General features: G+C 30.9%; 1 protein-coding gene across 1 annotated transcript in view; it reads right to left on the bottom strand.

The window, feature by feature from the left end:
* The window catches only part of LOC107440573 (pre-mRNA-splicing factor SPF27), a 34871-nt gene extending 28591 nt beyond the window's left edge, over positions 1–6280 (bottom strand). Inside the window, exons 1-3 of the mRNA XM_087149294.1 lie at positions 5984–6280; positions 5810–5902; positions 4171–4241 (exon numbers count right to left, since the gene is read on the bottom strand). Coding sequence (XP_087005420.1) covers positions 4171–4241; positions 5810–5902; positions 5984–6058 — 239 coding nt within the window. The 5' untranslated portion in view covers positions 6059–6280. The remainder of the gene's footprint in view (positions 1–4170; positions 4242–5809; positions 5903–5983) is intronic.
* Between the last annotated feature and the right edge of the window lie 8270 nt (positions 6281–14550).

Raw genomic sequence — 14550 nt, 5'->3', positions numbered from 1 at the left:
TTCTGTGCATCATTTAATTTTTTTGAATAGAAAGCTATCGGTTTCCAAGCACCATTTTCGTATTGTTCCAATACAGATCCGATTGCGAAATCTGAAGCATCTGAGCAAAGGCATAGAGGTAATTCAAACTTCGGATATGTTAGCAAGGCTACATTGGATAAGTCTTGTTTGCATTTTTCAAACATGTTAATAGCTTGTTCAGTCCACATTATTTTTCTTTTGTCATTTTTATGAGCTCCTTTCAAATATTCGTGGAGAATTGCTTGTGTTTTAGCAGCGTCTTTGATGTATCGTCTATAATAGTTTATTAGACCAAGAAAGGTTCTCAGTTCACGTATGGTTTCTGGCAACTTGTAATTATGGATTGCTTCTACTTTTTGGGAAAGGGGCTTGGATCCTTCCGAACTGATTTCATATCCCAAAAACTCCAATTTCTCCACAGCAATGACTGACTTGGAGATATTGATTCTGAGGCCATATTTATCTAATTTATCAAAAAGTTGTTTTAAATGAGATTGATGCTCTTCTTTGTTTCGAGATGCCACTAATATATCGTCTAGATAAGGAAAAACGAAATCAAGTCCACACAGAACTTCATTTATGAAGCGTTGAAACGTTGAAGATGCATTTCTGAGGCCGAAACTCATAACGTTAAATTCAAAGAGTCCGAAAGGGGTAATTATTGCGGTTTTTTGTTTGTCCTCTTCATTTATAGGAAGTTGATAATAAGCTTTAAATAAATCGAATTTAGAAAATACTTTGGTGTCTTTTAAAATATGATGGAAATCTTCGATTCTTGGTATTGGATATCGGTCTGGTATTGTTTGGTCGTTTAGTCTTCTATAATCTCCACATGGTCTGTAAGACCCATCCTTCTTTTTAACCATATGTAAGGGACTTGCCCAGGGCGATTTTGAAGGTCTAATAATCCCGTTGTCTAGCATGAATTGAAATTCTTCTTTGGCTATTTTCAATTTTTTTGGATCTAATTGTCGTGCCTTAGAAAACACAGGTTTTCCCGTTGTGGCGATAAAATGTCGAATTTCATGTTTAGCATCACTAATTAATAAGTTTGGCTTAGTTAAATTTGGATATGAAGAGAATAATTCAGAAAACTTAGAATTTTTATCCATAGTGGAAATTCTTTCCGTCATGCATATTGGAGAAATTTCTCCTTTAACTATTAAATTGGTTACTCCATCAATTAATCTTTTTTCTTTAATGTCAATTAATAAATTAAACTTATTAAGGAAATCGGCCCCTATTATTCCTTTATTAATTTTGGCGATAATAAATGGGAAATTAAATGAGCGGCGAAGTCCTAAATCAACAGTTAATATTTTGATTCCATAGGTTGTAATCTCGGATCCATTTGCTGCATATAGTTTAAAATCTTCTATTGTTTTATTTCGAGTGAGAGTTGCAGGTATGAGACTAACATCAGCTCCTGAATCAATTAAAAATCGTAAACCTGACTTTTTATCCTTTACAAATAATCGGAACTGGCGGCTTTCATTAACATCAGCAACAGTTGTAGCCGCTAATCCTGTTGCATCATGGAGTTTTCCGACTTTTCTCGCCAAGCACATGGTGAATAACATTTCTCAGGTCGGCAACGATTACCAAATTTAAAATGATAGTAACAATATTTACCTTTCCTATTGAATGCTTTTATTGAATGACTGCGACTTCGAGATGTATTTCGGTAATTATTTCTAAATTTAGATCTACTACGGTCATTTATTTGCAGTGAATCAATCTTCTGTTCTAATGCTGCTATTCGTGCAATTAAAGCATCATTGTTGGTAACATTTGGTGAAACAGCACATATTTCTTCCCCAGTTTTCATTTCGTGAATTTTATCCGCCATCGTAGACAGTTTATCTAAACTTTCTTCACTGACAAGCAGAATATTTCGTATAAAATTCGGCATTTTATCAAGCCATAAAGATTTTAACACTTTTTCTGAAAAATCGTCTGCTCCTAAATTTTTCATTTTTTGCAAAAGTTGGCTTGGCTTGTAATCTCCAAGTTCTAATCCTGTAACTAAGCGCTGAATTCTCTTGTTTTCGCTTTCCTTAAACGTATTTAAAAGTCTTTCTTTCGCCAAGGTATATTTGTTAGGCTTAGTGTCTTTAATAATGTCCCAAATATTTTCTACATACTTCGGTTCCAGTTGGGATATCAAATAATTAAATTTGGTTTCTTCAGTTGTGATCTTATTTATTTGAAACTGTGCTTCTACTTGGTAAAACCAAATGTCGGGTTTCTCTCTCCAAAAAGGTGGAATTTTAATGCTTACTTTATTAGCTTCGGCGTCCATGGCGATCGTTGCTTCGATCTTTTCACTGTTTTTTGTAGCCATGTCAAAAATCCGGGTCACCAGTTGTACGCAACAGAGTTACAGGATAAAAAATGATCAGCAGACATTTTTTAGAACACTCATTTATTTATTATTATTTTTTGATCTGTTGCCATTCGCAACTCTCATAAAAGTAATATGAATAGTCATGTGACATATGATGTTCCTACAAATTAAAATGAACTTACGCATACCAGAATCTTTATATATATATATATATATATATATATATATATATATATATAGACACACAGATATATAAATATATATATAAAATTGATATATACTGAATATAATTGAATAATACAAAATATAATTACTTTTAACTGAATCTTTAAATTACATTTTTCAAGTTTTTTGATCAAATAAAGTAAAAAGCATCAATATAATAAACATAAAAAATAACAATATAACAAATGAAGTAACAATAATTTATTAAAACAGGTTAAAAATTATTTTTAAAAAAATGTTTTAATCTAAATTTTTTTTTTTTTTTTTGTCCTATAAGGCAGGGGATACAGGATGTGCATCCCTCTTATAGATATTGCAACAGGTGCTCATGTCCCACCACATACAATTTTATACTTAAAAACAATTGTATATTTAAGAAAGAATTTTGTAGTTCTAAAATTGGTAATGAGCTGGCAGAGTATAGTTTGACATCAGGTATGTATTTGTTCTGGAAACAAGGTGAAAGAAATAACCAAAAGTAGATTCTTTTTAATTCTTCTCAAACATAATATTCATTTCAAGTAGCTTCTTGCTAAAATTATTATCTTACTTTTAATAAAGTAATTTTAAAAAAAATCTGAAAAAATTACAATATCAAAGTTTCAGATACTTAGTAAATCAGATACAAAAAGTTGTGTTTCAACTTATATGTGCACCCAGTGGCAGAATCGCAGACACATTATGTTACTGCAGAATAACTTCTCCTTTGAAAAGTAAAAAAAAAAAAAAAAATTTTTTTTCCTCCTACAGAAATTTGCGCATAATATTTGAATCATGCATTTTGATAGTCACTTTTAATAGTCACATGGATTTTAAATATCCTGATACATTTCAAACAATCTAAAAAATTCAAATCGTACAGTTGAGTACTTACTTTTTAAGGCAATAATTCGAAACGAAACATGCATTCGAGGCACCCGATTCATGTGATGTCGTTCGTCTATATCTTTATCGGCAATTACTACTACTGATTTCAGGATTTTTAATTATTCTTTTTTATTGTGATGATTATTTACATGAGGCGAAGAAGCAAATAATTTGAGCATTTCCTTTCCTCCCACACAATGCTAGAATATCACCCATAATATTAGAATAAAAAATTATTACTACTAAACTAAACTCAGCGGCGCGACAGCTCGTAGAGGGCCAAGGCCTACTGTGCCCATCTCAGTTTTCTTGACATTAGGCTCTGGGGTGCAGAAGCAGATGCTCCGGTCAGGTGGTCAGTCGAACCCGAAACCCCCAGTGAAAAAAAATATATATATATAGTTTTGTCTTTTGCAAACACAGCACTTTTGTTATTTAAAATGAGTAACATATATGTTTGTTATTATTAAAAGTATCTCGCAGAAAGATATTACTGCTAGACATTTTTGTCGCAGATAGTTCGAAAAAATTCTGCTGCAGGGTTCGTGCAAAATCTGCAACCTTTTAGTTTGGAGAAATCTGTAATTGAAAAATATATATTTCTTTTCAAATGAGAACAGTATATTGCTTAACTATTTTCCATAATAATAGCATTCCTTCTTCAGAACTCTTTTTTTTCTAATAAATATTAAAAAACAAAAATTAATTACCTTTTCATACTCAATACATCCATTGGTAATCTTGCTTGTAATCTTTCAAATTCAGTTTTAATGACTTCAGTCTAAAAAAGAAATGGATAACTTACTCAAACTTAAAGCAAAATATGAAATGCTAATAGTTGATTAAAATTAAATATTAGTAATGAATATTCAAGTTTACTTTGAATTTTATACAATAAAGCTCGGAAGAAAGATAGAGAAATAAAGAAGAAAAAAATTATATCAAGTTCAAAATTTATACAATAAATCTCTCTAAAATATATCCAGTCTAGATGATATTAAAAAATCAACACAAAAACATAGTAAAAATATAGATTTATCGTTTCTTAAGGATACAAAAATAAAATTTTAAGAAAAAGTACTTTGTGAAACTATCGTTTTTCCTAAAGTTGAATTTGTGAAACTACCGTTTTTCCTAAAATTGAATTTGTGAAGGTACCGCTAAACGGTAGTAAATTCAACGTGGACAGACACCTGCTATTATTAACAAAATATTGGCTAACCCAAGTATAGTGAAACGTAGGATAGATAAAACACAAAAATTAATGTTTTTTTTATTTTTATTTAATAAGAAATTTGCACAATATTAAAAAAAGAAAAATGAAATAAATCCAGATTTTAAACTTCTAAATACCAAAATAAATAATTCTAATTGTAAAATCAAATCAGAATATCAAAACAAAATTATAAATTTTTTTCCTATTCAAAACTGGAAGCATTTCCTATTCAAAACTAGCATTTTAAAATTTAGGCAACCAATATAATTTTTTTCTTCTTTTTTTTTAAAAAAAGGAAAAGTAATTAAATATTTTTACTTATTTTTTAGATATGTTTCATCTATTACGAATATATTTTAGTGAACAAAATTGCACAATGGCCAACTTTTTCCACAAATACAACTGCATTATTGAAAATACCGGATGGGAAGATTTCCCTATGATCTGATGCAGAATTATCACGAAGTCTTAGCAACTTCTGGGCAGCGGCCAGCGAGAAACTAAAAAAAACATCACTGAAAGGGACTAACTTGAAAGGTATAACTTGAAGCCCCCCCCCCACCTCCTGAGCAAACATCTACATGATGTTTTTTTTTATAAATTGCAAATTTAAAACCTATTTAGCACCTTGGCAATTGTAGTTGGAGCGGCAATTCTTGATACGAAAATATCTCCTCAACGGGAGGAAATATTTTTGCAATCTGATCTTTTGCGCCAACTTCAATTATCAAGGCACTAAATAAATTATACACTTGATTTTAAAAAAAAAATAAATAAATAAAAACATGTAGATGTTTGAACAGGAGTTACACCATTTAAGTAAGTCTCTTTCAGTGATTTTTTTCTTAGTTTATGGAGAGCCGCTGACAATCTTGATCAATATATGAAATCGCAGAGATCAATGTATGAAAATCTTTCAAGCTGGACACATAACAACCAATGATCCCCATGCAAATCACATAATAACTCTAAATAAAAGTTGCAGTAAACCAGAAGGCGATTTCACTGAAAGCAAAGAACATCATGGTAGCAAGAAACTTTGTTTCAGTGAACGAAAATTAACGTCAAACCAAGGGTGCCCCCAATTCCTTTATGAAGCAATATGCAATAAAAACATAAATTAATTTTGATACTTCAAAAGCATGCAAATTCAAAGGTGGCAGATGTTCAAGATAGTTCTTAGTCGGTCTATATCGACGAGTTTCTTCTTCTACCATAGATAACACCTACAACAGAAAAAATATTAATGAATCGATTTTGTTTTGAAGAATTTTATGTTAAACATTGGTTGCAACGACAATTCTTACCGCTTCTCTCACACCAGGATCATCATAACCTTGATCGATGTAAGGCAAAGCATCAACAATAACTTCACCAGCCATTATACTGAATAGAAAATCGTACAAATGAAAATTATTTATTAAGACGGGACGCACAATAATGAAAAAAAATTGTGAGCAAATGAGACTAAAATGAATAATTTGCAATAAAACAGAAATTAGCTTTTAGCTTATACGGTAACTGAATGATTCCTGTCTTATTGAAATAAGATAGATGGCGCTTGACGGAGAACATTATTTAGAACAATAAATAAGGTAACCAAATTAATTCATTGAAAAATCTTTGTAGAAGAAAAATAATAGTTTACCAGCACGTTTCACGTGTTTCTTGTGAATTTTATTGGAGATAGTATTTCTGTGGATTTTGTACTTCCGAGAAGCTTCTGCAATCGACATACCACTAGCAACTGCTTGCAAACATTGTTGCAGCTTTTCTAAAGTGTAATCACGGTAGTTTCTCGTTCTAGGTATTTTTTTGATAACGTCTGACCATTTTTCTGTCGAAAAAAAAAACGAATGAAACTTTGCTCAAAGTAGCCCCTCAGTGCATTTTTTTTTTCATTTTCCGTTCATTTGTTATTTATTTTCAAAATTTTTTAACGCTGACATGATATAATTGTTTATTAATATATAAATAAAAAATTTTGCACTTACGACAATTGTTTTATCAATGTCTTTGCATTTCACAGCTAAATTTTCCACGCACACTTTTAGGCGTCCGACGTTCTCGGAAAGTTTTTGACATTGGATAAACAAAACACACTCTGAAATTGTTTTAAAATTCGAAAAAATGCTTGTAGTACGAGGGTTGCTATTTCTGGCCTAATAATGAAAAAACAGATATGTAGGATCGAAATTGGTTTTATTGTTTTTTAAAATATTCTCCATGATGATCAATACACTTTTGCATGCGTTTGAACCAATTTTCAAAGCACTTTTTCCAGTCCGATTGAGGTAACTCCAAAACATGCGTTTTGAATGCATCAACCGCTTCTTCGGGGGTCGAAAATCGCTTTCCACGTAATTTATTTTTGATGTGTGGGAATAAGAAGAAGTCATTGGGTGCCAAATCAGGGCTGTACGGCGGATGACCCATCAGTTCGATCTTTCGCTCCGTCAGAAATGCCTTTGTTTGAGTTGATGTGTGAGAGCTCGCATTGTCATGATGAAGAATGATTCGCCTGTTCTTCTGCTTTTTTCAAATTTCTCCGATGACTTCTGGCAAACAAATGGTCGTGTACCATTCAGAATTTACCGTCCTGCGTTGCTCTAACACCACTGTTGCCACATGACCGTTAATGCCGAAGAAACAGGCAATCATTTGTTTCGATGTGCTTCTTCCTCGAACAACTTTTGTTGGTTTTGCCTCGTCTTGAAAGACCCATACAGTTGATTGCTGTTTTGTTTCCGGCTTATATGCATAGATCCATGATTCGTCACCTGTGTAGATGTTATACACAGCCTTTGATGTACCTTGAACGTATTTTTCCAACATTTCCTTGCACCAATCGACACGACTCTTGTTTTGAGCGTTTGTCAGATTATGCGGGATCCAACGCGAACAAATTTTTTTTACGCTCAAATGTTCATGCAATATTTTAATGATGCTAGTCATACTAATGTCCAAAGACGCCTCTATCTCACGGTATGGCACATGACGATCTTGCTTTATCAGTTCACGCACAGCATCGATCTTTTCTGGCACAACAACGGATTTTGGACGACCTGCACGGGATTCGTCCTGGATCGAACATAGACCACGATTAAATTCGTTATACCAATTTTTTACAGTGCTGTAGGATGGCGCTTTATCGCTGAATAAAGAATTAAGTTCATCGAAGCACTCTTGTCTTGACAATCCACGTCGAAAGTTATGAAAAATAATCGCACGAAAATGTTCACGATTCAATTCCATTTTTTGAAAGAGAAGAACTTTTCAATTTACTGTCAACAACACAAATGAAGCTATAATGGTAAATCGCCTGCTGAATTTGTGTTTAAAAATATCAAACTTTCGATTAAAATCGTCTGCGGTCGCCTAGCAACACTTACTGTTGCCAAGGCCAGAAATATAAATAGCAACTCTCGTAATAGAGGAGACTTCTGTCTTCAAATTCCACACATTTTTAACGTGAAAAAAACATAATACTGAATAGCAGCACTTAAAAAGTGCCAAATTTGAATTTGCACAAAGTAGCCCCACATGACGGTACCTTGAAACATTCTCAAATCTTAACGTTTGTCTTAAAAATTCCTCGAATTTGTCTGAACACTTCTAGTCGCTTTTAATATGCAGTGAAATATATATAAAAAAAGTCAGAAATGGAAAGATTTGAGGATTTAAAGTAGTACGTTAATTGCTTTTTTTCTTTAATTTTGTAATAGCGGAAATATTTTAGCAGTTTGTTGTGAGTTGTATTTGGAGATCTATTTAAAAAATCTGTTTTTAATCTTTTGAAAATTTAAAAAGTTTCTACAGTAAGTACCTAACAATAATTGTCCAGACAGTAATTGGCAGACAAGGAAATGGGATAGTGTAAGGAAAGAAAATATTATTTAAAATGACAATTTGTCATTTTTAATAAATATTTTTTAACGGTGCAGAAATTTAATTTGTAGAAAATCCTTCACCATTCAAAGCTCTTTAATTTACAAAAACTGCTTAGAAAATTGCTTAGAACATTTTTAAAACATTTAAATCTGACTTTTTTCAAAAGTTACCAGAAACAATTCTCAACAAAACTATTATATTTTTTAAATAAATTTAGTGCATACCTTTAATTTTGCTGCAAACATTAAAGCAATTTTTTAAAAGTTATGTTGATTTTGGGCAATTTTTTTAATTCGCTCCAAAAAGTTTGCCTAATTTTATTGTCTATTATAGTTAGAGGACGTTAAGCAAAAGAAAAAGGTTTTTTTTTAATATAAAATGTCCATATCTGTGAATATTTATGCTGAAGGTCTACAAAATTTTCATCAGATATTGAATATAATAACCAAAGTAGTAAAGGTAAGTTACCATCTTATTGCCATATTACTTGGCACATGATGTTTTAAAACGCTCATTTTCATTATAAAGAAAAAATTGTAAAACTGTAAAATAGCGTCATCAATATATTGTATAGTCTTTTAATAATAACATGTTATAATAACATGTTATAATAACATGTTATAAATGTGCACATTCATTTAAATCTAATTTGCTTTAAATGTTATTCTTTTATTTTTCGTTATTTCTTTAAAATATTTTTTGTACGTTTCCGTCTAATATTTTTTTTTAATATTAACATTACGAATTTCAGATAAATGCAAGGTAAACAACAAATTAAATTTGGATAAACATCAAATTAGTACAATAGTAATAATGAAACATAAATTAAAGCTTTATTAGCTAGCTTTTATGTAATAAATATAAGTATTGATTAATATTCAAATTGAATAGTATTATGAATCTCCTTATGCACTTAGAAATAAAAATCTCTTATTTAAGTTTATTAAATATGATTGCAGAACAAGGGCACCGGCAGAATATAAAAGGGGGTGCAACCCTCTAACAAACAACCCCCCCCCCAAAAAAAATATCAAAAATATTCTGTTATTACATTTTGTTTTGTTATTACATATACTTTCATCTGTTAATTTTTTTCATCTCTTTCAATAGAGAAAATTCTTATAAATCCCTCGATTTAGTCATTCAGGCCACACCGTTTTATCCAGCTGTAGAGGAGGCAATCGAAATTGGCCTAACTCTTCCAGCGCACTAATATTGAACTAATATTGAACTACTACTATATTGAATATTGAACGCACTTTTAGTACAATGCGACGCATCAAAACATGGAATCGGTCTACGAGAGATTGAGTAGTTTGTGCATGCTCAGTGTGCATAAGAAAAGCATCAAAGATGATTCAGAATTCATTTAAAGAGTTACAGATTTGGACAGCTAATAAGACGATTACAATTCTCGTTTGATTAAACAATGTTTTAATTGTATCAATAATTACAAGTATTGTATCAATAATTACAAGTATTGTATCAATAATTAATTACATGTTTTCGAATAAAAATATTTCAGAAAAAAAAAATTCCTTTATAACAAAATTGTTTTTCAGTATATCTTTAACTGTTTAAAAAAAAAAAAAAAAACAGAGGGTGCAAGTGCACCCCCTTGCATCCCGCTGCCGGTGCCCTTGTTGCAGAACCATTCAGTTCAGCGTGAATTTATTATATGAGATTTTAAAATGTATAAAAATATTACTGTAAAATTATTTTTGATTATTTGAAAAAGATTTTATCATATAAAGGAAAATATTCTAAAATGTTTAAAAATGTAATTATAATTCAGCAAAAAAAACTGTTGAATATTTTTAATGAATAAAATTTATTTTCCTGCGAGTATCATATAATAAGTTCACATATTACAATAAGTATAACACGTTACAAGAAAATATACACTAAAGTAGGAGAGAATTATTAATATTATTTTACATATTTCTCATTTCCACTTCCCAACGCATTTCTATCTTCTGTCAAAAAATCGAAATCTGATGTTTGAATATTATTAAAGTTGAGCGTTTAGGTAAATAAATAAATATATAAAATAAAGGGACATGAATAAATATAAAGAGATAAAGCTTAGTTTAATTTCTATTGTTTCTTAAAAATTGTTTTTGAAATGAATGAATATTTAAATGTTTCGGGGAAACTTGAAATAAATTAGAAGTTCTAATATTTACATACTTCAATGGATGCAAACTTTTTAGTTTAATTCTGAAGTAATAGAGGACGCCATGAGTTGAATAAATCTGCATAAAAGTGACAAAGACAAAACTAATATAAAAAAAAAGAAGTTATACAAACTCATTCTCTTATATAACGGAATGAAACTGTTTTGTTAATATATAAATATAATTTCAAGAATGTATCTACTACTTTTCGGACTACTATTGAAGTGAATGTTATGAAATTTTTTTACATCAATTCAGCTAACTTTTGCAAAAGAATCTGATTTCCTCGTGGATCATTTGTTCATCTTCACTCTTATAGATATTGTTACTTGACAATTAGAATTTTTTGAGAAACTTGTTTTACGTTTTTTCTGCGGCGCATTCATAAAAGCGCTGCGGTGACAAGCAAAGAATTTCGCTCAAATATATAATAAAAAATCTTTACAATCCAATAGAAATGTACTGGAATTAAAAGATAGAATTTTTAGTAAATTTATTCTTGCATTACTCATGGTATTAGTTCAATGAACAATTCATATTCACTCACTTGGATTTTGATGAGAAACATGCATCAAAAAGTAGTGAAATAAACATCTTAAAAGACGATTGCTTTGATTTCTTATCAAATAATAGTTTTCTGGTAATATAAAACATTTAACAAGCAAAAGAAAACTTAAAAAATAAATTATAAGTAGGTAGGCAAATGGCATATCTTTTAGTTTTATTTTAAGTAAATAGATGGCGCCACTAACAAATGTTAATTTTAAAAATTATTCATTTAATTTTAGTGATCTATAAGAAATTAGTAATAAAATATTAATTTAATTCGATAAATATCAGTTTAAAACTATTGAGTTTTCATTTCATAGTGGGTATAAGAATTGAGGAAGGCAATTAAACTCCGATTTTAATGCATTCAATAAATTAAAGTAATATTAGCTTAATAAGAATTCAGGCATGAGATGATCATGCCAAAAAAAGCATTTTCCATAAAATTTTCAAAATTATACATTTTTGTTAAATAATATATACACTTAAAAGCGTAATCATGATGATAGTATTAATATAAATTTTATGGATTTAAGTATTAAAAAAGAAGAGAATATCTGCATTATTGAATTATACGATAAAAAGGTTTGTTTTTAAATTTCATATAAATAAGTTAATTATATGGAATTCTAATGTTTATAAAAACATGTATTTAAATATTATTTTTAATCAAATAAATAGAATTAAAAGAATTTGTAGTAATGTTTATTTGTCTTAAAAACAACGAAACAAACTCTTTCAAAATTTCATTAAAAAAAAACAATACCCGAATGGTATAATTATATTCTATAAAAAATAATTGAGTTCATTGTATTTCATAACTATTATAAGAAAGTTATTAACACACACAAAAAAAAAATCTTATCTAAATTGTTATTTCTTCGCGTGCAGGTTGTTGGGCTACCGAAGCGGGGGTGCCATCCTGTCTGCAGAGGATCAAAATTGTGATGGCATGTCTTCGGATGATCCTCAGGGATGTTTCCCACACCGTCGCCAATAGCCCATTATGCAGCTCTAGTGCGACGTAAATTAACTGCAACAACTACAACAACAACTAAATTGATATTTTTACTATGTCTGATTCGGGCAAAAATCTTTTAATATTTAATAAAGAATTTTTCAATAAATGTTAATTATTTCCTTAAAATTCATTAGCATTAAACTGTTCTTCTTAAAATTTGACCTTTTATTAACTATAAACTTCGAAATATCCAGTAATTACCTTGTGCAAATCCAGTTACGGGCCAATCCAAAGTAACTGACAAATCAAATGCGGATGTGCACTTCAGTAAGAATGCGCCATAAAATACTTCCCACTATTCTCAATTTAAGCTTTTATTTTTAAATTTTGAAAACGGGTAAACTAGTTACGAAAATATTTTAAATCATTTTTGAGAGATGTAATTCAGAGGAAAAACATATGAATTTGCTTTATTTGTTAAATTTTGGGTTTTCTATATTTTTCATAAATGTTTTTATTTTCTATTTTGCTTGACATGTTTTATTTTGTATTTTTTGCTTAATTTGTTTTAATTTCGCTGCAATTTGTTTGATGCTCGTCACACTATTGTATTGATATATTTTGCTTTAGCTATATTTACACAATATAAGAAAGCATTCTATTTTTCGGATAGAATCACGTGAGCTTACGACGAAATGACTCATTTTCCATATTTTTTTTTGGCTGCCTTTAAATTTTTCTTTCTTCTAAATTTTAATATTTTTAAGATAATAAGGTTTTTTCAAAAAATTTCATTTTGTTTAAGGAAACAGTAAGCTATATTAAAAATGACACAGACAACAGCGAAGTAAAGTCATCTCAATATTTATGAAAAACCAGTTCTCACACTCTATCTGTATTAAATATTAATACGATATGTAAAGTAGTCGAGTTGTTACTTCTGTTTGATATTATTTCGCAGCTACAAGTGACTTTGAAAGGCGAGTCTTTTGGTAAACTTTTGTATCACTTTTATATCCGTCACTGAACAGACGACCCAATTTTTGGGTTTACGACTACTAATCTTCACCAACGTTGCCTTGTCATTTTGAACCCGATCCAGAAGACAAGGAAACTCCTGGATCAAGTATCGGGTAAAGTTTGCCCTTGTGGAAGACATTTTTGATGGAACTAACCAGCATTAGCTTTACAAGTTGAGGAAGATCACGAGAATCTCCCACAGTTAGCCTGCTGGCAAAAGGACTCCCTGATCCGTCTAACAATGAGGATAATTCGCGTCAGCGCTGTGGTCGGTGCAAGCTAGATGCTGAATTCGTACCAACCAGTCATCACTGGGATTCAAACCCGGCTGACTTCATCGGGAGGCGAATGTTCTATCTTCTGAGCCATCGCGAAATAGAAACCGATTTATCATATGTTATGCAACTGTTGCCAAAATCGTTGAAAACTACATAAGTTAGGATATCTGCGTGAAAATTGCTGCACGCAAACTCAATATCACACCATTCAACAAAGCCTCTAGACTTGTTTGGGGTAGAAAATAACGCCACTGAGCTGAAGACCCCTGAAAAGTGATTTAATGGAACAATCAGTCTCGCTACATGCTCTTCCAGTCAAAAAGATTGATTTGGATAGGGTGAATATCAGGTGAGCAGTTCTTAACCTGAGTGTATGATGAGATACCAGCTGGTGACGTGGTGTCGGTATCTCGATCTTCATTGGTTGTTGCAACGTGACGTTTGTTTACGTTAGCGACTGTTCTTTTTCTATTTCGAGTAAACGAAGCTCGTCAAGTTTCCATTCTTTTGAGTGAGTGAAGTGTATTCTTTCAAAATGATTCTTTCACAAATAATTCAATTCTTTCACTATAATACTTAACACAAAAGGCAAACACGAAGTCATGCGGAACAAGTACAAACTAATTATGCATCGAAATTGCCAGGTACCCAAAACAAAAACATATCACAGTTACCATAAAATTTGTAAACAAATAATAAATCTAAGTTAATAAAAGACGTAGAGATATAGATACGTCTTATCATGTCAGATAAGAACAGGGACCCCCACCAGGGGGGGAGGTGGGCACACGATGCGCCCACTTAAAGCTTGGGGGGGAATTTTTACACTAAATAAAACGAATAGTTTGGGGGGGGGAATTTAGAATTTGCCCGAGAATGCGAACAAGAGCTAGGGGGGGATGGGGGCCACTGGATAAGAGCATCTAAAAAAAAAAAGAATGAATTGAAGAAGGTGGTCTTATGTCATATCAAAACGAACACAGGATTTTTATATACAT

The sequence above is a fragment of the Parasteatoda tepidariorum genome, chromosome 8, assembly GCF_982258835.1.
Source record: "Parasteatoda tepidariorum strain Cologne lab strain chromosome 8, Ptep-v5.0, whole genome shotgun sequence".
NCBI classification, from domain to species: domain Eukaryota; kingdom Metazoa; phylum Arthropoda; class Arachnida; order Araneae; family Theridiidae; genus Parasteatoda; species Parasteatoda tepidariorum.
Note: the sequence above shows the minus strand (reverse complement) of the source record. Positions and strands in the feature narration are given on the sequence as shown.